Below are 24307 nucleotides of genomic sequence, written 5' to 3'. Positions count from 1 at the left end.
GAATACCTTAAAGTGTAAATCACATTTTCTCAAGGAATAATCATTATCTGTAAATAATCAGCTATCCTGGAAGGCATTCTTATATTAAATTGATTAAAAAATAAAGAAATGTAAAAGGTTATAGAAATGTAACAGCTAGTAACAATAGTAACAATGGTAATATTTCAACCAAATATACAGTATTATATCCTTGAACGTTGCTGAGAGTAAATCTTAAGCATTCTCACCATGTACACAAGAAAGTATTTAACTTTCTTAACTGTGAGGTGTTAAATATCTTGATCCTGGTAATCATTTTACAATGTATATCAAACCATCATGTTATACACTTTAAATAGATACAGTTCTGTTAGTCAATATTTACTGACAATGCATTCCTCCATAAAGTTAAATATTTATATACTGTTACTCCCTTTGTCTGATTCCTTCAATCTACTCTTAACATAGTATCAGTAGATCCTGTTACAGATAATTCCATTACTTTGCTATATTCTTATCTCCCTCAGAATAAAAGCCAAAGTCTCTACCATGGTCTATAAGACTCTACATAATCTGTCCTCTGTCATCTCTCTTACCACTACCCCCACCCCCAATTCCCTCCAGCCACACTCCTTTCCTTCTTGTTGTAAAACACACTATATATACTCCTTAGTCAGGGAGTTGACATTTGCTGCTTGAATAGTTCCTCAGATGGCCATATGGATAATGGCTCCCTTACTTGCTCCAGTCTTTCAGCATAAGTCACCTTTTCAGTGAGGTCTTCTCTTCTCTATACAATATTCAATTCCCCATTTTCTCACCACAACTAAATTTCTTATCTCCTTTTCCTTATTAAATTTTTCTCCTCAGAACTTACCACCATCTAATATCATACATATTTTATTTTTCTTGTTTATTGCCTATCTTCTCTAGAATGTAAGCTCATGAGGTGATAAATTTTTACATTTGCTTTTTTTCTTAGAAAAAATGTCTATTTTTATTTTATGAAAGAGGCAAGTATTCCAAATTCATTGATGATGACAAGTGGCTCCAGTGGTGTGACAATTAGCTGGCTTTTTTCCCCCAAAAAAGAATAAAAACATTCCTTGTATCTCTTTAAATACAGATTTTTTTTTTTGGTCTCTCAAATTTATTGTCATTTCTTTTTTTTTTAATTTTATTTTATCATGTTATGTTAATCACCATACGTTTCATCATTAGTTTTTGATGTAGTGATCCATGATTCCTTGTTTGCGTCTAACACCCAGGGCTCCATTCAATATGTGCCCTCTTTAATACCCATCACCAGGCTAACCCATCCCCCCACCTTCCTCCCCTCTAGAACCCTCAGTTTGTTTCTCAGAGTCCATAGTCTCTCATGGTTCGTCTCCCCCTCCGATTTCCCCCCTTCATTTTTCCCTTCCTACTATCTTTTTAATTTTTTTTAACATATAATGTATTATTTGTTTCAGAGGTACAGGTCTGTGATTCATCAGTCTTACACAATTCACAGCGCTCACCATAGCACATACACTCCCCAGTGTCTATCACCCAGCCACCCCATCCCTCCCACCCCCGACCACTCTAGCAACATTCAGTTTGTTTCCTGACATTAAGAATTCCTCATATCAGTGAGATCATATGATACACATCTTTCTCTGACTGACTTATTTTGCTTAGCATAATACCCTCTAGTTCCATCCACGTCGTTGCAAATGGCAAGATTTCGGGGGGTATTTTTGATGGCTGCATAATATTCCATTGTGTGTGTGTGTGTGTGTGTGTATATATATATATATATATATCACATCGTCTTTATCCATTCATCTGTTGATGGACATCTTGGCTCTTTCCACAGTTTGGCTATTGTGGACATTGCTGCTATAAACATTGGGGTGCACGTACCCCTTCGGATCACTACATTTGTATCTTTGGGGTAAATACCCAGTACTGCAATTGCTGGGTTGTAGGGCAGCTCTATTTTCAACTTCTTGAGGAACCTCCATACTGTTTTCCAGAGTGGCTGCACCAGCTTGCATTCCCACCAACAGTGTAGGAGGGTCCCCCTTTCTCCACATCCCCGCCAACATCTGTTGTTTCCTGACTTATTAATTTTAGCCATTCTGACTGGTGTGAGGTGGTATCTCATCGAGGTTTTGATTTGGATTTCCCTGATGCCAAGCGATGGTGAGCACTTTTTCATGTGTCTGTTGGCCATTTGGATGTCTTCTTTGGAAAAATGTCTGTTTATGTCTTCTGTTCATTTCTTGATTGGATCATTTGTTCTTTGGGTGTTGAGTTTGATAAGTTCTTTATAGATTTTGGATACTAGCCCTTTATCTGATATGTCATTTGCAAATATCTTCTCCCATTCTGTCGGTTGTCTTTTGGTTTTGTGGACTATTTTCTTTGCTGTGCAGAAGCTTTTTATCTTGATGAAGTCCCAATAGTCCATTTTTGCCCTTGCTTCCCTTGCCTTTGGCAATGTTTCTAGGAAGAAGTTGCTGAGGCTGGGGTCGAAGAAGTTGCTGCCTGTGTTCTCCTGTGTTCTCCTCTAGGATTTTGATGAACTCCTGTCTCACGTTTAGGTCTTTCATCCATTTTGAGTTTATTTTTGTGTGTGGTGTAAGGAAATGGTCCAGTTTCATTCTTCTGCAGGTGGCTGTCCAATTTTCCCAACACCATTTGTTGAAGAGACTGCCTTTTTTCCATTGGACATTCTTTCCTGCTTTGTTGAAGATTAGTTGACCATAGAGTTGAGGGTCCATTTCTGGGCTCTCTTCTGTTCCATGGATCTATGTGTCTGTTTTTGTGCCAGTACCATACTGTCTTGATGATGACAGCTTTGTGATAGAGCTTGAAGTCTGGAACTGTGATGCCACCAACTTTTCTTTTTCAACATTTCTCTGGCTATTCAGGGTCTTTTCTGGTTCCATACAAATTTTAGGATTATTTGATCCATTTCATTACAGTATCACCATGGTCTAGAAGAGTGACTGGCATGTATTGCCTGGATCTATAAACATGTACGAATAAATGAAATATAATGCATATAAAATGACCGTGAAGCTAAAGAGACAAATCAGATAACTTAACTTGGAAATGAATATTGAAAACACACACTCATGCAAACTCAACACACTGGAGTACAATGTCTAATAAAAAGTAAGTAACATGATAAATTTACATAGAATCAAATTTCAGACCAGCCACTAGTATCATAATACAATGTCTTATATAAAATTCTAACACACCTCTGAAACAGTGAATGGAATAATGGGAATTTTCACTTAAGAACATATCTAGGTTTTAAGTTAAAGAGAGTTTTCTTCCACTGACATAGTAATCATGATGAAGACAGTGAGTGATACAAGCAGCAGTACTTACTTCATGGGATGAAATAAGAAACTGATTTCTAGCAATTATCCTTCTAAAGCAATCAGTTCAACATCAGTGAAGTTGTCAGAGTCCTAAATTGCGCAAAACCAGTTAACTCACTTTATCAATGAAGATACAGTAATGAATCTAAAAACAATGCTAAGACGACATATGCTTAAAAAGTTCAGCTAAGGCTCAAGCTAAGGTCAAAAGTAGCACATTCACAAAAACTGCTGAGGACTTGTTTCGTGATACTCTTAAAATTCCGAATATTATAATCTGACCTTGTTACAAATCTGTGTAAATTTCTTGTAGCTCAGATGACATGAGATTTGGTTCACATTCAAATGGATTCTTTTTTAAGTTTTCTACATAGCTTTGGCAATAATACAACAGAGAGAATCCAGACTAATCTTTAAATCAGACACTTTTCTTTGGAGCTAAGGTTGCTACTAATGATCTCTTAAGTGAATTCCAACAGAAGCAATAAAAAATAGTAGTATAGAATAAATTTTTGCAAATTTCTATGAAGATCATTTTGTTGTCATTTGTAATACACGATTATGTATCATGTAATATGTCATTAAAATAAAAGTATGAACAAAAATATGATATAACTCAAATTTTATAAATTATATAGATGCCTATAATTAGAATATATCAAAAAAAATCTCAAAGAATATACACTGAACCCAGAAGATGGTGTTAGGAAAACATTTGCTACATCTAGAATTTGTTTCTGAGTTATCATTGTGCTACTTAAGAATCAATCAGGCATATGGATGAAAAACAAAAAAACAGAATCAGATTTTGTTTCTATACACACTTCCAGAGTACTGTTATTATACAAAGAAGTTAGACAGGGCAGAATACACACATAAAAATGAGAAGGGGATTCAATGAATGTATAATCTGAAATAATATGCCTGAGTAGATCCCCTGAAAAAGAACTGAGAACAAGCAGGCTTAAGGAAAAGCAAGCAAGCAAGCAAGATAGATTTCGGAAAGCAGCAGCTGAGATGAATAAGCTAAACAAAAAACAAAAGGCTAAAAAAACATTCCTTTTTTTGGTAAAATACCTAAAAATGAAAATATAAAACATAAGCTCTAGCTTTCTCAAATAAAAATGGCACATGGAATACTTAAAGTAACTCATTAAACCAGTACACAGGAAAGATTGTTGGAGAGTTTGGGAAATATGGTTTCAGTATGTCTTTTCCTAGTTAACTTTTACTCATTCTTCAGATGTCTCAAACTTAACTTCCTTAAGTTTGCCAGTTAAAAGCTTTTATAGCAATGTGTATCTACAGCTTTGTAATTATTACTTTACGGTTTATAATTATATATAACATGTGTGATTTATGAGTGACCGCGAGCCTCCCTCCTAGACTATAAGCTCCACCATTATATCCCTGGGCCTTAAAAGTACTCAATCAGTATTTCCTGGAAATTAATATTAATGAGGTTTTGGAAAGGCTTTGTTTAACTGTTAAAGAAGAAAGTCTCCTAAGTCTTTAATCATGTGTCAGGGACACAGAAAATGATAACTTATGACAGTTTATTTTGACTTTAAGTTATTTATTGCCTTCTCTTGGGTCCTTGAAGGATAGGAGTAGAGTGATTAAAATAACTCTAAATATACAACAATAAGGCACAAACTTGGAATCAACTGTCATTCAAACAAGTCTGGGATTTACTCGCTTTCACTCAGTCTTCCTTAAGACCCATGGCATGAATTTAAAAATACATGTAGTTCAAAGAGCCTAGAGATTGTGACAACAACAGAACAAAGTAAACCTGTCTGGTACATGCAGAGACTAAATCTACCAGCTCGAAGTGGAACTTAGCACATAATAGACATCCAATAAACACCTGTTGAGTGAATCAGTGATTTAATACATTGAGCTACCCAATTTCACAGAGTAATTACAACCTCCACTTTGGGGTTATTTTTGTTTTATTGACTCATATCCCTGGGCCTTACACATTACTCACTCAATTAGTATTTCCTGAATAAATGGATGAAGAAATAAAAGATGATGATATGCCATTATATAGAGGACTTTTTTGTTTTATTTTAAAATATTTATTATTATGTTGTTATTTTTAATTCATCACCATATGTTATTTCAAATTTTCTTGGCTCCATCATCCCTAATTCTGCATCTTTAATATTTCTCTGTTCATGAATTCTACCAATGTCTCACCTACTAGGTTTTAAGTTCACTGACAAGTAGGCCATACATTTTTTAGTTTCATCTCCTTACAGTGAATAACATGGTACTTTGCAAAAAAATGGGTTTTTAGCAAATGCCTGTCATATAAATAAATTAGAGAAATATAACTGGGCACTTTCCCATTAATATTGAGATCTTTCTGGAGTACTTCTGTCTTACTACATGTATTTTTGTTTTATCATACACAAAAATACATTTACTTATCAAATGGAACAATGCTATGTGAATCTCTATGAAAATCTATCAACATTTACGACACAAAATAAACAGTTTCAGGAACAAACTCTAAATATGTTTAGGTACAAACTCTGTTACATCAAACACCCTACCCAGGCTGGTAACTATGGAACAGGTCGGTGACTAACACTAGAATTACACTGAGATTCAGATGTTCCTAGATATGCTTAATATTATCTGACTTTATGAAATTAATATATTTAGTGTCCAATAAAAAGTATAACCCTTCTTGCTTGAAGAGTTAAGATAAAAGATAGATATTCTCTGCTAAAATAGTAAAAAATTTAAAAATTGAAAGTATCTGTGTCCATCTTGATCATTCATAATGTTCACATAATGTTCACAGCATGCAGAGTTTCACCACATGTTAAAAAGTAACTGTGTGATGCATACAAAACAAAACCCAGCTTCAAAATAATTACCATCCTACACTGTAGTTGACAGAGACAATGTTGCTAAATACCATTATTTGTGATTGATGAATACCTCAAACTTAAATATATAAATTCTAAAACAACACTTTCATTATTACTTAAATTTCACAAATAAATCTCATGGATACCAAAAGATATTTTTTAAATTAACTTTTCAAATTAATGGATATTTCTTACAAAATACATTTGTATTTTTTCTCAGATAAACTCATCAAACAATGGTAAAAATGCTTAATATTTGCATAGCACTTTACACCTTACAAAACATGTACTTATTGATTTGATTCCCACAATCATGATACAGGCTGTTAACTCCATTACTTTCCAAACCACAGACCTTCTAAAGTGCAGAAATGGGATGGAATCCCAAGTCTTATGATAACAAGTTCAATGCTTTTTTCATGTTATTTGGTATTTTTCTCATTTTCTAAAATCTCAACTTTCTTTATGTCTTCCCCTCCTAGGACACCTATCCCCTCATTTATGTAGAGCCTTTATAATCTACTATTAGATTATAAACTCCTTGATTGGACTATAATAGGCAACCATTAAATATATGATAATGAATTCCCCCATTTATTGGCCCCTTTCAAGCAACATGTATATGAGGAAGGAAATGGTTTAATTTTAGCTCACAGAATATCTACCCACACAAAATGAAAAAGAATAAAAAACTCTCCCAAAAGTCTAGATCATATCAAAACTCCTATTTTCTACTGATTGAAGAACACAACATTATATATAGTAAGAATTAACTAAATAAAATTAGGCAGTGGAAAACCTGAGACATTCACAGAAATACAAGCACTCTCATCCTAAACAGAGATCTTTGCAAAATTTCAATGACAGAAAGAAGCTGACTAAAATCTCATATGTGAACCTGCAACAATGTCTTATTTTCAGGATATATTATGCTGTTCATTTTAGTCACTTAAAGTGAAAATATTAAAGACAACTGGTAATTTGCAAGTAAACCCTTTCCTTTTTGTTTCTAAGAATACTAATTTAAATTCCTACAGTTACATTTTAAACTATAAGTGGTAATAGGGAAATATTTCAGTCTTATTTAATGTATGACATATTTTTAAAATAGTAACTTTCAGAGCTTAGAAAATAGAGGGAGACATTCACATAAATTTTAGTTTATACTTTACCTATGACCTTTCCTTCTACACTTCGCATACCGTTTTATAAATATTGCTAGCACGGTCACAGGTTGGAACAGGGAATTTGTCTACATCCATAACTTAAAGGCACATACAAATTATAAAAGAGTTTGCCAAGGAAATAAGGAATGACATATTACTAGAAACAGCAGGTTGGATGTACGAACATAGGAAAATATGATTTTGAAGTTGAGGTCTGAATACTACACAAAATTAACAAGGCTATGAAAATTATAATACAAACCTTAATGGATTTATTCCTTTTAACCCATCTGAATGGCATCTATTTTCATTTAAATATAATTTCTAGATGTGAATATATGAAATGCCACTGTATACTGTGAAATGGTTACTTTCATGGTATGTGAATTTCACCTCAGAATTATAGATATATATACATTAATACATACATATCTACCTAAAACCCTCTGACCTTTATCTAATGATAATGGTTCAATCTTTTTGTAAGATAATTAGTATCATTCCAGTGCCTGGACATTAAATGAAATCTTAGACAGCCAGCTTGAAAATGCACACTACTTGAAATGCTGGAGTAAAAAATGACAAATAGAGGCCTTCATATACCAAAATTACTAAAAATTTCTCCGTGGGTAAAGTTAAACAAAATTTTGAGATTGCTCTTCATCTGTTCAATGCTTAATCAAAAATATAACAAACTTAAGTAGTTTAGCAGTACTTAAAGTTCAATAAATAAATTAGTATTAGAAGAAACAATGTGAATAAATCAGTTTAAACATTTTTCATCTCTCTCTATTATTGTTTATTAATGCCAATAACCTAAATTAATAATACAGCTAATTCAAACTATCATTGTCCCATTTATTAAGGAATTTCATTATCCCTATTTAATAACATATTTCTTAAAAATCTCTCATGATACATTTTTTTTTAATTTATTTATTTATTTGAGAGAGTGAGCGAGAGAGAGCACAATCTGGGGGAGGGTCTACGTAGAGGAAGAGGGAGGAACAGGCTCCCCACTGAGCAGGGAGCCCGATGCAGGACTTGATCCCAGGACTTGATCCCAGGACATCATCATGACCTGAGCTGAAGGCAGACACTTGACTGACTGAGTCACCTAGGTGCCCCTCTCATGGCACATTTTTGACAGCAATTTCAAGGGCCAATTTCAGGAGCATAAGAGGAAAAATTGTGATAATCGTATTTTTAGTTTTTAATTTAAAATAGCTTTAATGTTCAAGTTTAACTTAAAATATTTTAAATGTTTAACTTAAAATATTTTAAATGTTTGGAGCACTGGGTAGCTCTGTCAGTTAAGCTTCGGACTCTTGATTTTGGGTTAGGTCATGATCTCAGGGTTGTGAGATGAAGCCCTACATCGGACTCTGTGCTCAGCTAGGAGTTTGCTTGAGATTCTCTCCCTTCCTCTCCCTCTGCCCCTCCCCCTGCTTGTGCTCTCTAAATAAATAAATAAAATCTTTAAAAATATGTATATTTTAAATGTTTATACATTTAAATTTAATTTAAATTTATAACAACTATTTTTAATTTATAATACCTTAAAATACATATGTCCTTAATAAGATCAGCATTTTAGTGAATTTTGACACACTGTATTGAAGGAATTCAGAAAAAAGTAAAATTAAGTACTAAGCATAAAATGTTATGGGCATTTATCACAAACTATTCATTATTTTACTATAATTATAGCATAATGAATGACATCAAAATATACATGTAAACTAAATTGGAAACGTACATCAACAAATTGTATGATAAAGTGTCTCCTTTGTCCATCAGAATATACAGAAAGGACATATTCACCAGGTTTCCCATGACTCTCTCGCACCAAGAAGTCTCCTTGTTGTTTTAATAGATCTTGCGCTTCTATTCTGGGAATTGCTCCATGGTACCAGTCCTGTTCTGCCAGGGGCTTCTCACTTATAGGGATCGTATCAGAGAACTTGAGCAAACATTGAGAAAAAATAAATAAATAGTAAATTAGAGAAAATAGGAATTCTTCCTGGTAAAATTGATAGCAATTATAAATACTTCTTATATACGTTCCTCTTTTTAATCGACAATTAAAAGTTTCACGATGAATCTGAATTTTTCACAATTTTTAAAGAAAATATCTCTTGGAACACTGGTGCTGAAGTTTAGCTCAAATACATATCTTTCAATACTCTGAGTTTATTTGTTTATTCTATCTATCATACATAGATGCACACAATATTAGCATTCAGTGTTAGAATTTATAGTCTTATTCACCATATTATAAAAGAAATCCACATATTTAAAATTTACCAACCAGAGAATTATGATAAAAGGGGGTATTATCAGAGAAATTTGTCACAAAACAATTTCATTTTTATTCAAATTAAAAGTTAATTATTTTTATGGAATAAACTTTAAATGACACAGTCTGTAGACTGCCCACGTCATATGTTCCAGAAGGAATATTGAAGGTATCATTTGATGCTACCTTGCTGCTGTGCCTTCCCATTCTTGCCCTCATTCCCCTGACTGCCTTAGCCATTATCACTGCCACATGGCTGGTCCTGATCCTGAAGAGCAATGGCCAATAAAGCCGTAGGAGAAATAGCAGCACTGGAAATCACCAACACAAAATTATAAAAAAGTAGCAAAAACAGTAGCAAAATAAGCCAGGATTATGGCAGGAAAAGCAGATCATCTGTTATTTTAGGATACCACATGCTAATATCAATTAACAGATAACTAAGGAGTGAATTAGATGTCCTTGAAATGTTTCTAATTGATAATAGATGGAAGCACATTTTCTAGTTACAAGTAAAAAGTGTGTTTGTTTTTATCATCCAAAGAACTAAATTGCCCCAGATGGTTAAGAGTACTATATGGGTAAGGTACAATAATGTGCACTAACTCTTAAGATACTTAGAATACAATATGCACAATGTCTCATGAAAAAGAAATTTATAAATTGGAGAAATTAGAATTAATAATAAATGAAAGGCAAATATTCACACATACGGTATCGCAGAATGATGTTATGAACTCTCTATAGGGAAAAAGTATGATATCTTTGCGGTAAATGAGAACTAGTTCTGATGATAGCCTTCATTGTTTTGTACCAAGGAAGAAGCCCAAAACTTATAAGTCAAAGTTCCATTTTACATTATCCAAAACCTATCCTATTGATTTAAAAAAAGAAACTTGAAAAGTCCCAAATGGACTTCAAAGAAGAGCTCACATTTTGGTTTCTACTTCTTCCACTTACGATACACTTAATTACTTAAATATATACATGGTGTGACTTACACAGAAATTTTTTGTAAGCTAAATAAGGCTTCTCTTTTAGTACAAATTATGATAAATATAATACTTCAAAAACATTTTAATCAGTGTTTCCAAAAATAGATTTAAAGAACAAATTATACAGAGAACCAGCCACAAGTATGAGGTAAAAACAAATGCATAATGCACACAAAATTAAATTTTTGCATATACTGATACTAATAGTTCATAACTCTTAAAATAGGCAGTCAAAATTATTAAATATATCTTTTCCAAAATTTTATCACAGTGTATCTCAGTATAACACCAAATTTTTTACTATAATAGAAATATTTCCAAGCGTTTCCAATGGCAAAAGTGGTTTTTTTTCCTCAGAAAAATAAGAAATTCAACGTCACCTCCTTGCAAAGAACTTGTTTTCATCATTATCTTTCAAGAAGGTCTACATAGTAGAAAGGCGTCACAAAGAAGGATGTCATGTGCTTGATTTCTTGTCCTATTCAACCTACCCTCCCAAATGTTGATTTATTTAGAACAGTAAAATGCAGAGCCTGGAGAACTCATTAAGTCAGAAGGGCATTTGAAGTACAAAAGCTCAGCTAACACTGAGAAATTCATTTAAGGATTTGAATGTGAAGAATCTGTTTGGGGGAAAAATTATCCCTTTGAAAGAACATCTGTATTTGTTTATTTGTTTGCTTAAAAAAGAAGTGAATGGGGGCGCCTGGGTGGCTCAGTCGTTAAGCGTCTGCCTTCGGCTCAGGTCATGATCTCAGGGTCCTGGGATGGAGTCCCGCATCGGGCTCCTTGCTCCGCAGGAAGCCTGCTTCTCCCTCTCCCACTCCCCCTGCTTGTGTTCCTGCTCTCGCTGTCTCTCTCTCTGTCAAATAAATAAATAAAATCTTTAAAAAAAAAAAAAAAGTGAATGGGAAGGAACTTACATTACTATATCACAGGGATTACACACCAGTACTTTCGATTTATTAGTTTCTTTGAAATAGAGATCTGATACTGTTATAAAGTATAAGCTGGGGGTACCCAGGTAGCTCAATCGGTTAAGCATCCGAATCTCGATTTCGGCTCAGGTCACGATCTCAGGGTTGTGAGATGGAGCCTGGTTGTGGGGCTCTGCACTCAGTGCAAGTCCGCTTGTCCCTCTCCCTCTGCTTCTCGCTCCCTGCCCCCGCACCATGCCCCCTGAGCATGTGTGTGCACTCTCTCAAATAAATAATGATTTTTAAGAAAAAAAGGGTAAGCTGAACAGTTTGTGAGTGTATGCGTGAGTACATGTGTGTGCCTACACATACACAGGGAAAGGCCCTACATATGCCCGGTCTGGGTCTATCAGGTTTTACAGGGACTTCTCTGCAAGCATTGGAAGGAACGTTTTTATTAACATGATTTCAATTAAATTCCAACACAATTCTGCTAGCTTGTTAGTAATAGAATGTAGAATGCATCAGCAACAAAATCCAACATCCCAAAAGCCATCATAATTACATGAAAAAGGAAATGAAGCTTTTTACTTCAAATATCATATCTTTCTAATCCTCAGTAGGAAAAGATTTTTCCTTGTCAGTAAGTTATCTTTTTGCCCAAGATATGGGGGGGGGTGGTTCCTTTTTTGAAGTTATAGTTAATCTAACACAGTTAATTAGTTATATTTAATAAGACAAGCTTTCCTGATTGGGCTAGCTGTTTAGTTATTTTCCCTGGGCCTTATTCTTAAAGAACATTCCAGTAAAAACATATTGGGCCTAGTGAAATAAAAAGATTCATTTAAGTGAAGAGGCAATGAGGAGTCATTGCTAGACTCCATGACTCTAGTCATCACTAGAAAATGAAAATATTTTTGGGGGGAGAGGGGAGAATAAGGGCCTTTTTTTTTTTTCCTTAACCTATTCAGCCTAATTCCCAAGTATGTAATGAAAATCGGTATGGCTTTACTTATTTCTTCAAAGATTGTATTTATTTATTTATCTGAGAGAAAGAGTGCACACACTCAAGTGGAGGAAGGGGCAGAGGGGAAGGGAGAGAGAGAATCTCAAGCAGACTCTGTGCTGAAAGTGGAACCCAATGTGGGGCTCCATCTTACAACCCTGAGATCATGACTTGAGCTGAAACCAAGAGTCAGAAGCTTAACCTACTGAGCCACCGAGGGGCCCCAAATTGTATGCCTTCATTGCAAACATTTCAGTGCAAGATGAGCTCCTTTTTGAGAGGCCAACAAAAATGTTAAAAAAAAAAATCAGGGCAGCCATCAAAAGGAACGAAATCCTGCCGTTTGCAACGACGTAGATGGAACTGGAGGGTATTATGCTGAGCGAAATAAGTCCATGAGAGAAAGACATGTATTATATGACCTCACTGATATGAGGAATTCTTAATCTCAGGAAACAAACTGAGGGTTGCTGGAGTGGTGGGCAGTGGGAAGGATGGGGTGGCTGGGTGATAGACATTGGGGAGGGTATGTGTTATGGTGAGCGCTGTGAATTGTGCAAGACTGTTGAATCACAGATCTGTACCTCTGAAACAAATAATGCAATATATGTTAAGAAAAAGAAAAAGAAGAAGAAGATAGCAGGAGGGGAAGAATGAAGGTTGGGAAATCAGAGGGGAGACGAACCATGAGAGACTATGGACTCTGAAAAACAAACTGAGGGTTCTAGAGGGGCGGGGGATGGGAGGATGGGTTAGCCTGGTGATGGGTATTAAAGACGGCACATTCTGCATGGAGCACTGGGTGTTATATGCAAACAATGAATCATGGAACACTACATCAAAAACTAAAAAAAAAAAAATAATCAGGGGCACCCGGCTGTCTCAGTCGGTAGAGCATGAGACTCTTGATCTCAGGGTTATAGATTCAAGCCCCACATCAGATATAGAGATTACTTAAAAAAATAAAATCTTGGGGCACCTGGGCAGCTCAGCAGGTTGAGCATCTGATTCTTGATTTTGGCTTAGGTCATGATCTCAGGGTCCTGGGATTGAGCCCCACCTTGGGCTGTGTGCTCAGCATGAAGTCTACTTGAGATTCTCTCTTTCCCTCTCTCTCCTCCTACCTCCTGCTCATGTACACTCTCCCTCTAAAATAAATAAATAAAATCTTTAAAAATAATAATAATAAAATAAAATCTTAAAAAAAATCAAACTCTGTATTCTACTAAAATCAGGCACCCAAATAAGAAACGACTAAAAAAAAAATGAAAATAAAACAGCATGGAAAACATATAAATAAGCCTCTCAAGGAGCTTGAACAAGCTAAATAAAACTTCACCACAAATATAAAAATTTTTAATAACCATTGACATTTAATTCTCTTTTCTATTCTTATATAAATTTAGTTATTAATTTAATAATCTAAGTAAAGAATTATTTCAAATCTAGTTTAATGTTATACTGTGGAGAGAATAAATAATTCGGGATTATAAACATTTCTAAAAAATTCCATAAAGACCCCTTTAGTTTTAAAGCTATATATCACTGGAAAATTTTAGAATAGGAATCAAATGTCATGCAATCATAAGAGAATCACTTACTTGCAAAAGGTTGGAATAGGTCTATTGAATAGGAATCTGGCTGGTGGTAGTAAAAGCTATTTTCAGTGAAAGGAAAATGTAACCATAGGTAGAAAGCATATTTTATACCATTTAGAGTTTGATAGCTGAACAAATGCTTAACGTAAAATGAGAACATGAATAATAATGTTCTTCCTGCTACATTTTTCCAAATTTCTAAATAACTCCTTTTTGAATTTCTGGAATGAGTTATATCTTAAAACAATGAAATATAAAAACTATTCTTGATATTTGATCTTCATGATCATTGCCTCATGCTAGACGAACAGGATGTAAATTAATTAGAGCAGTGTCCGGTCTTTAAGAGGCACTAAGGCCTATCTGCAGTTCTACAAATTCTAATGTTTTTAGCAATAAAGTAGAATTGATCATTTTTTTCATGTACTGATATCTTTTACCAAAACAAAGATACTTCACCTACTGTTTATTTTCCACAATGAAACTAGCAACAAAACTCTTATTTATAAATTTCTTGATTAACAACTTGTACTTTTTGAGAATCTGAGTTTGTTTGTCTTTAGCCAATAATATAATGGTTGTCCAGCATAATAACTGGTCAGAATTACATGTTGATCAGAGATTTGCATTCTCATACAATTCTTTCCAAAACTTTACCTAAAAAGATAGACAAGTAAGCCAAACTCAAATATTACTTTACTTCCACAACTTCCCATTTTCTTGACTGCCTTTTTGTACACCTTCTTGGATCTCTCATAAGAGACACTATCCCTAGCAAACTGTATTTTCTTAAAGGTCTTTTGTTTTTGGTTTAATGCCTCTGCTTCTTCCAATACCTTCTGATTTCCTCTGGCTTTGCTTTTTTTTTTTTTTTTTCTTGCTTCTTTAGTTCCCTTACTCTTCTCTTTATTAGTAGTAATTTTCTTTTTTCACTTTATTATTTTTATTCATTTAATTTTCTCAACTGTACTTGTGACTCTTCATTCATCTTCTCTCATCTGATCATTTCACTGCATATTTTCTACAGTTTTATTTTTTCAGTAGCAAATATTTTTTCCTTAAGCACATACAATATTATTTATAAAATGTGCCACAATATCAATAATAACACATTTTAGTCAACTAACTATATTCAGCGCTAATTTCATGTTAGACATATCAACTAAAACTATTACCAGATCATTCTAAGGAGTCATAGCTCAATAAATTTAAACATTTATCAGTAAGTTGAGATTTCTGGTGAAGAATACAGTATCAGTTGGACATAATCAGATCATTTGTTTTAAGCATTTGATCAAACATGTAAAAGAATAGATGTGCTCTCTATATATTAAAATTATAGGTTACAGAAAATAAATCCAATAAGCCTTTCTTAAAAATTATGTGTGATAATGCTAATGATTCAAAGCTAGCAATTCTGAGAATAATATTTAGTTTTCCTAAACATGACTAACTAGGCAGGAGAATCCAGTGTATGTATGAAAGTGAGATGATGCAAGAATTTTTATTTTTATTTTACCATATTTCTCATTTTTCTACATCTTAGTGTCTGGGGAGTGGGAATGGCTAGAAGGAGGGGAGGTAAGTTAAAACCTTAGGAATAAAGAAAGACAACTAAGCTATAAAATATATAGTATTTAACCTGAATTTAACAACACGCCTTGTTAAAGGAAGTACAAGGTTGCTCTGCTAGGCTTGAAGGAGAACACTAAAACCTACAAGCAGTATATGATGTTATTCATGAAAAGAACTATACTTCCCTATGCCAATGGTGGAAGCCAAGCATTATAATACTAACATTACAATGATGTACAACTTAAACATAACTGAATTACAATTTTCTAATTTTCTAAAAAGAAGCAAGCCAGCAAATCTTATTTACAATAAGATTATATATTATTCTATATAATGGAAGCATTTCTTTATCGTCTAATATTTTTATTTTCTAAATTCTAGTACAAATTAATTTTAAAACTGAAATAACATATATGCCAACACGGTATAGAAAAATATGAATTTTAAGGAAGCAAGAGTTGAGTAATTTTTTAAGTAGGCTCCATGCCCAGCATGGAGCCCAACATGGGGCTCAGACTCATGACCCTGAGATCAAGAGTCGGATGCTTAACCGACTGAGCCACCCAGGTGCCCCAAGGGTTGAATAATTTAATAATTCTTCTGAGGTCTTAAGAACAATTATTCGGACCAAGATGTGCTTTATTCTGGTTTTAAAGAACATTTTTCCAAAGAGTACTACTATTAGAAAGGTGTTATCGTTCCATAGAGCAGTGATACAAGTAGTACTCACAAGGGGATGGAACAAGTTGTTTGCTCAACCACTTACTATAGAAATTGTGCAGTAAAAGATGGCTCTGAGAAAGGGAAGTATTCTTGATATGACTAGAAGAGATCTCATTAAATAGAATGTGGTTTGAAAAACTTTCAATGGAAATGGATACACATGATTACCAGTAGGCTTCCAGATTATGCAATTAATCCTAACACCTCCAGCCCTGACTTCAGAAGCAGTCTCTGCAAAATAGTTCTCAAAGCAAAATTACAACCTCCTGCAGCACAGGAAGACGCTGAATATGGAGTAGTTCACAGAGCCCAGAGGTACTAGTGAAAGGTTATTTAAGGCTTTTAGTACACTGAGAAAAAGAACACATTCTTGGAGCTGTTAAAACATATTAAAGAACTACTCAGATCATAACAATAAATATTAAACATCAACCATCAGATGCCATATTGGATTAAAGCCAAATTCATGAATCATCTAATTATCTTACATTCTCCCTTCCATCAAGACTGTTGATTGAAGTATTCCATGAGACTGTCTTCAAATAAGCTCTACATTTAAGCCACACTATTGAAAATATTGAAATAAATAGCTATGACAAGCCCAATAGGAATAATATTAAGATTAATTCTAGTTTCATTTCCCTATGTATAATGCAATTAATTGCCTTATTTTATTTAAAATTATGCTTTGAAGTTCCAATTTTTATATGTTCATTTGAATAAAGAAACAGTGATATCATAGTTGTTGCCTTTTTAAGATTTTAAATTAATATGCTTCCACATACAAAAGAATGGATCTGGACCTCTGCCATGCACCATATACAAAAATTAATAATGGATCAAAGGCCTACATGTATAAGTTAAAACTATAAAACATTCAGAAGGAAATAAAGGTGAAAATTTGTATGATCTTGGATTAGATGATGGTTTTTTAGCTATGACACCAAAAACATGTGCCATCAAACACAAACAGATAAACTGGACTTTGTCAAAAACTTCTGTCAAATGACATTATCAAGAAAGTGAAAAGACAGTCCATAAAATGAGAAAAAAAAAACATTTGCAAAGTATATATCTGTTAAGGGGCTTGTATCCAAAAAATATAAAGAACTCTTATAACTCAAGAATTAAAAAGCAACCCAATTAAAAAGTGTTCAAAGAAAAGGAACAGTCATATCTCAAAGAACATATACAAGTGGCTAATAAGTACATGAAAAGATGCTCAACATCAGTAGTCATTAGGAATACGCAAATAAAAGATACATCATTTCACATCCACTAGTAATATAATTTTAAAAAACAGAAAATAAGCATTGATGACATTGTAAAGAAATTAGAATATTCGTATACTGCTAGTGGAAATGTAAAACAGGGAAACCACTGTGGAAAAATGTTTGGCAGTTCCTCAAAAACTTAAACACAGAATCACCATATAACCCAGCAATTCCCAGGTATCTAACAGAGAGCATTGAAAATGCATGTTCACGTAAAAACTTGTATATCAATGTTCACAGTAGCACTATTCATAATAGCCAAAAAGTGGAAACATCCCGAATGGCCATCAGCTGATGAATGGGTAGACAATATGTGATAAATTCATAAATGGAACATTATTCAGTCATAAAAAGAAATGAAGTATGTCACATGCTACAACACAGATGAACCTTGAAAGCATTATACTAATTGGAAAAAATTAGACACAAAAGGTCACATATTATATGATTCTATTTATGTGAAATGTCCAGAATAGGCAAATCCTTAGGGATCAAAAGTGGGTTAGTGACTGCCACAAAATGGGAAAAGGAGGGAATTGAGACTAACTACTACTAGGTATGGAGTATCTTATTAGGGAGACTGAAATGTTCTGGAAGCAGACGGTAGAGATGGTATACCAAAACCCACTAAGTGTACAATTTAAAATGGTGAGTTTCATGTTACGTGAGGTATATCACCATAAAATATTTTATATATGCTTAACTATGCCATTTTGGCAAGTTTAAGTTTTTTTAATAGAGAAAAAAATTGTTTAGAATAAAAAAAATTCTATTTTACATTTACCAAATTAGAATACTCTAAAAAATACTATATTGTGTCAGAAAAAATTTTAATTATGATTAAGCAGTCTCTACATTGTTATACTTCTTAGATTATCATACTTAACACCTGAAACCTTCACACTCACTATATAGTAAGACACAAGGCCTCAATTACCTGTATATCTGAGGGAGAAACCCTTTCTCCAAATAAGTAGGATACCAAATGATTTATAGGAAAAGTTGTGTACATTTATTCACAGTGAACAATAGTGTCATAAACCACAGACCACCTCAGTCTTTTTGGTTCATAAGATTTCTAAATAAATCAGGAAATACCAAGGAGCACTTAACTGATAGAAGTAATGATCTCCTTCAGCATGAAGATACAAATAGAGCAACTGGGCCTTGAGGAAGTAAACATTCTCTAGAATTCTCAATTACAGAGGGAACAATTTCTTAGAAGAAATGGGCATTTCATAGCTTCGACGACATTGATAATTTATGACAAATAGATCACAATGTATATTTGAACGAGGTACATGCTTTGCGGGAAAGGCACTTCAGTTCATCTCAGCTAAAAGCAGTTTGTTAACACCAAACTTTTATCTATATCAGTCACTGTCAATTTGGTAAATTTACTTAAAAATAAAGTCCATTTTTAAATGGAGAAGATAACATGTAAATAACTTCAAATTTTAACAAGTTAAGATTTTACTATTAATTCATTAAGATTGTGCATATTATACCTGACATAATTTTAGGATAGCCAACCATGTGTAACTTCATCATATTGTACTAATCGGATTTCTTTTGTTTCTATATGTTAATGAGCGTGTCTTTACATACATAAAGGAAAAAAACTCCCTCACCCTCTGATCAGCCCTGATTTATCAAAACAGGCTCCATTAGAGCCAAAAGCTGAAGTTCTCATAACTATGACCTTCAAAGTGATGTATGTGACATGAAGTCTCAGAACCACTGCAGCACTCCTAGACACCTGTCTTGAGGGCACAAAATTCTTTTTTTTTTTTTTTAAGATTTTATTTATTTATTTGAGAGAGAGAGCATGAGAGGGGGGAGGGTCAGAGGGAGAAGCAGACTCCCTGCTGAGCAGGGAGCCCGATGTGGGCCTCGATCCTGGGACTCCGGGATCATGACCTGAGCTGAAGGCAGTCGCTTAACCAACTGAGCCACCCAGACGCCCGAGGGCACAAAATTCTTAAGGCATCCCAGGTTGTCAGGAAAACAAACATTGGGAGGGTTACCCCATTTCTACTATTATAATATTGTATTATTTTTCTGTCACTAGCTAACATTTGAAGCTCTAAATTCCACTCTCCTAATTTTACACCGAAGAATAAAGCTGAAGATAACCTTGAGTTTATAATAGGCCTTCGTTCTCAAGTATTTAAAAGAGTTGACTAAAGGAAAATTGGGCAGGGGAAGCACCTTTCATAAATCAGCTTACCGATAAACTGCTACTAGTTGCTGGCACAAAGACCTCTGACTAAGTGAAATAATGGTGAGTTTATGACAACTTAACAATGTCATGTGTTTCACCGACTTTTTCAATGCTAAATAATTTTATGAAGTGCTAACTGAGGTATGTGAACATTTCTTTTTAAGAACTGATTTTCTTGGGATGCCTGGGTAGCTCAGTCTGTTGAGCATCTGCCTTCGGCTCAGGTCATGATCCCAGGATCCTGGGATCAAGCCCCACCTTGGGCTCCCTGCTAGGCGGGGAGTCTGCTTCTCCCTCTGCCCCTCCCCCTGCTCGTGATCTCTCTCTCTCTAATAAATAAATAAAATCTTAAAAAAAAAACTGATTTTCTTTTTTTTGAAGAACACACTTGAACATTTCCTTTCAAGAACATTTTTTCTTTTTTAAAAAACTTTTTAAATATTTCTTTTCAAGAACTCTTTTTCTTTTCTTCTAAGTCATCAAAACCTGTCCTCATAGTCTCTAGAATATATCATAGATTCCTAATCAAGCCTCCTATACTTTATTTTGAATGTCAAATGGTAATAAACCAAGTCCTATAAACTACTATTTATCTGTAAAGTTATAAATCATTACCTTAAGAAAACAAGATTAGGATAGGGCCTTAAAAGAGACTTACTCTACTGTGTAGTTTTTGCCTAAAATTATTTTTTTTGTATTTGCTATTTAATGCCAGGGGAGATGGTCTGCATTGCTTCACAGCCCCTCCCTATTGCCATAGAACACTTCTGGAGGTCGGAAGTGGTAATAGCAGCATCAAAGGCTAACACTGAGGTAGAAAATCTTTTATATGAAAATATAATTTTCTTCTTTTTTATTAATTAAAATATCTGATGCTTTGCCTCAATTGTGTATAGAAGAATGTTGCTTGAGTGGAATATATATGGGAACATGTGTTACATATTAAAAAGGAATTACAGCAAATAAATCTGAAATGTGAATGGACATTTAACTAATCTATAGTTAGGAAACACCTTGTTTTTCTAAATAAGACTAGGTCATGTTATTTTAAACAGCTGAACTTTTAAAGAATAAAAATAACATTAGGATATTATTATGTAGAAACTCGGAAAGATTGGGGCAGAGCACATAATTATATTTGTAGTGAATATTGTTGTTTTGACCATCATTCATTATCATTCTAAAGCTCTGTTGTGCATGAGGGAGAGCTAGGAAAAAAAGTTTAACTTAGTCTTAAAGGTAATGAAGTAAGAAAAATACTTTAAAACTTTACTATATAGAGGGAAAAATAATATACTTTATCTTGCTTGGCTATAGCTGCTGTTACTGGGGATTTGTAATATTTTGTGCAGCACCGTGACAATGCCAAACCCAAATTTCAAATAGACTTCAATTTAATAATTAAAATGTTCTCAAAAATATGAACACACATATAAACTGATACATTTTAAAAATACATATACAATAGTCCCTATTATAAAAATATGTTTCACTGGAAAAAAACCTTGTCTATGCTCTTCTAATAAAGCCTCAAAATAACTAAAATGTTTCCTATAATTATTTATATGTAGTACAGAAATTCCAGAATACAAGTTTATTTCTTTCCTCCCTTTATCAGCATTACATGGAATTTACTATATACATGTATGAACAGATTCATATGCACATAAAAATTATATTATGTACTTAGTTTTCTATTTGTAAGGACAAATTTACATATGATATTCATTGTTTATCAGAAAGAAGCTAGAAAATGATTATTTTCAGTAGCACATAGAGTTCATCCTACTTACTGTTGAAGAGCCCAGTGCTGATTTTGGAGACCTAATTATTCCAGCAATTGAATGACGAATTGACTCAAATTTGGATAGCCTCTCCTTTCTTTCCTGGAGAGATTAAGAAAGAAGACTTCAGCAATAGTAAACTAGTTTGTACACAGTTATGCTGGGCATTTAGGTATTTATCCACAGCTAATCACATATTCCAACTAAATAAAATGCAACCCTCCTGACATTGAAGATGACAAATAATCAAATGCATATAAACTCTATAGTATTTTGGTCTCTTAATAAATGTCTTGATTTGGGGGAAAAATAAGAAAGAAATAAAAATTCGTAAGATGAGAGAAAAGAAGAAATGCAAAGGAAATTCATGGGAAAGCAAGTATTAACATGCAGGAGAAAAAAAGAAAAGACACAAGCTATAAGGAACCAGTCTAACACAGATTCCAGATAGCACTGTAGTCGTGAGGGATTTTCAAGGAAAAAATAAGGAAAAATCAGGAGGAGAACTATACTGAACACATTTTTTTAAATAATGAATTCCACTTAAGTAGCTAGGAAACTTCCCAAAGATTCACATGATCATGATGACAATGATGACAACAATGCCACCAGAGGAAGACCACAAAAAAGTAAAATAAGGGGGTGGTGGTAGAACTCCACTAAGGAAAGTCAATCCAGATTGCCACTTGCTTTAGGATGTACATTTCCAAGTATCATATATCACAATCGAAGGAAACTTTTCCTTAAAATTTCATATCTTTAAATCCATTTAACAAATGCAAATGAAGGGCTAGGTAAGAGGGTAGAAACCAAGAGAAAGGAGAACAAAAATGAAACCTAGAATGCAATAAAGAAGGACGCGTGGGGATTTGTAATGGAAGCACTGGTCAGTTTTCCAATAATGACTACATTTCAACTGTTCAGCAGCAGCAGACAAAAGAACTCGAGATCCTATTGCCATGTGCTGTATTTCCATATGTCTTCCCACAGTAGTGATGCTCAATTTTACTTATCAGTGGAAAATAGGTAAAGCAGGCCACAGATAACATCATTTGTTTCCGTTCTCTCTAATATGTAGGGTATGTGTCTCTCTTCAGTAAATGCAGACATTTTTAGCCATATACTCTCTGAAAAACACTGTAGTTTCAGAAATTCAACTTCTGTCTCTCCAATTGCCTACTCCCACTTTATCTACTTTTCATTCTAATGGTTGCAGTAGTAATATTCTTATCATTCTACAAACATATGCACATTAATAATTTAAAGTAATCTTATAATAACCTAACAGAACAAATGACCTCAACTTCTTTTTCATCATCACTTACATTACTAATTTGCTTATGATTCCATCCAACACTATCTATACCTCATTTTGGTCATTTATAAAATGAAAAAATTAATACAAACCTTCTTCAGAGCACACTTACAAGTTACTGCACATGATTAAAAATTAATAGGTTAAAAGCAGGTACATTTTTAATAAAACTTACTTTAAAAAATAAATTTTTACTTTAATACAAATGGTCATCACCTTAGGAACGTGAGCATTACATTCTCTAGGCTTAATCCTGGCTGTAGCTTCACTTTACTTTCTAGTAAAAATCCCTGTACTGAGTCACAAGAAGCACTGAAGGAAAAACAGCCTTGAACTACTGAAAGAATATGGTGACCTCTCTTTAATGCATATCCATCTTCAACTTGGGCATTTTGGGTTTTTTAAAATTCTAATTTGGTGGGGGGCCTGGGCGGGGGGTGCTGGGTGGCTCTGTCCATTAAGCATCTGTCTTCAGCTCAGGTCATGATCCCAGGGTCCTGGCATTGAGCCCCACGTCAGGCTCCCTGCTCAGTGGGGAGCCTGCTTCTCCCTCTCCCTCTGCTCCTCTCTCTCAATAAATAATCTTTAAAAAAAATAAAAATCTAAATCTGGTTCTTGAGAAGTCTCCTGAAAAGAAATGTTTGGGAAGGTAAAACCCAATAAAAGGTATAGCCAGAATATGGAGAACAGAAGAGTGGGGAGTAAGGCATACACAGCAGTTGTATATTATATTATCAGATATATGATAATGGTAACACATGTATATACAGCCATATATTTATATACAGTACACTTATAGTATGTAAGATGTTTACACATATTTATATTTTTTATAGTTATAATATTATAGTAAAATATGTTTTTATATAATAACAAAATTATATATAGCACACATACCAGAAAGCACTGCAGTGGCTACAGTTTTCTATTTCCCAGCCCAATTTTTTTAAGATTTTATTTACTTATTTGAGAGAGAGAATGAGATAGAGAGAGAGCATGAGAGGGGAGAGGGTCAGAGAGAGAAGCAGACTCCCTGCTGAGCAGGGAGCCGGACGCGAGACTCGATCCCGGGACTCCAGGATCATGACCTGAGCTGAAGGCAGTCGCCTAACCAACTGAGCAACTCAGGCGCCCCCAATGTACCCACTTCTTCCCCTGGAAAACTTCTCCCTGACTCTGAGTGG

General features: G+C 34.1%; 1 protein-coding gene across 2 annotated transcripts in view; it reads right to left on the bottom strand.

Annotated features, from left to right (window-relative positions):
- FER (FER tyrosine kinase) overlaps window positions 1-24307 on the bottom strand; it is a 427371-nt gene that overhangs the window by 220849 nt on the left and 182215 nt on the right. For both annotated transcript variants that reach the window (XM_028102607.2, XM_028102608.2), the window contains 2 exons: window positions 21818-21910; window positions 9173-9376 (listed from right to left, as the gene is read on the bottom strand). In XM_028102607.2, coding sequence (XP_027958408.1) covers window positions 9173-9376; window positions 21818-21910 — 297 coding nt within the window. The remainder of the gene's footprint in view (window positions 1-9172; window positions 9377-21817; window positions 21911-24307) is intronic.

The sequence above is a fragment of the Eumetopias jubatus genome, unplaced genomic scaffold (assembly GCF_037043125.1).
Source record: "Eumetopias jubatus isolate StellerSeaLion01/CBP00866 unplaced genomic scaffold, mEumJub1_p1.0 scaffold_5, whole genome shotgun sequence".
Lineage (NCBI taxonomy): Eukaryota > Metazoa > Chordata > Mammalia > Carnivora > Otariidae > Eumetopias > Eumetopias jubatus.
The sequence above is the reverse complement of the archived record's forward strand: the minus strand, read 5'-3'. Positions and strand labels throughout refer to the sequence as shown.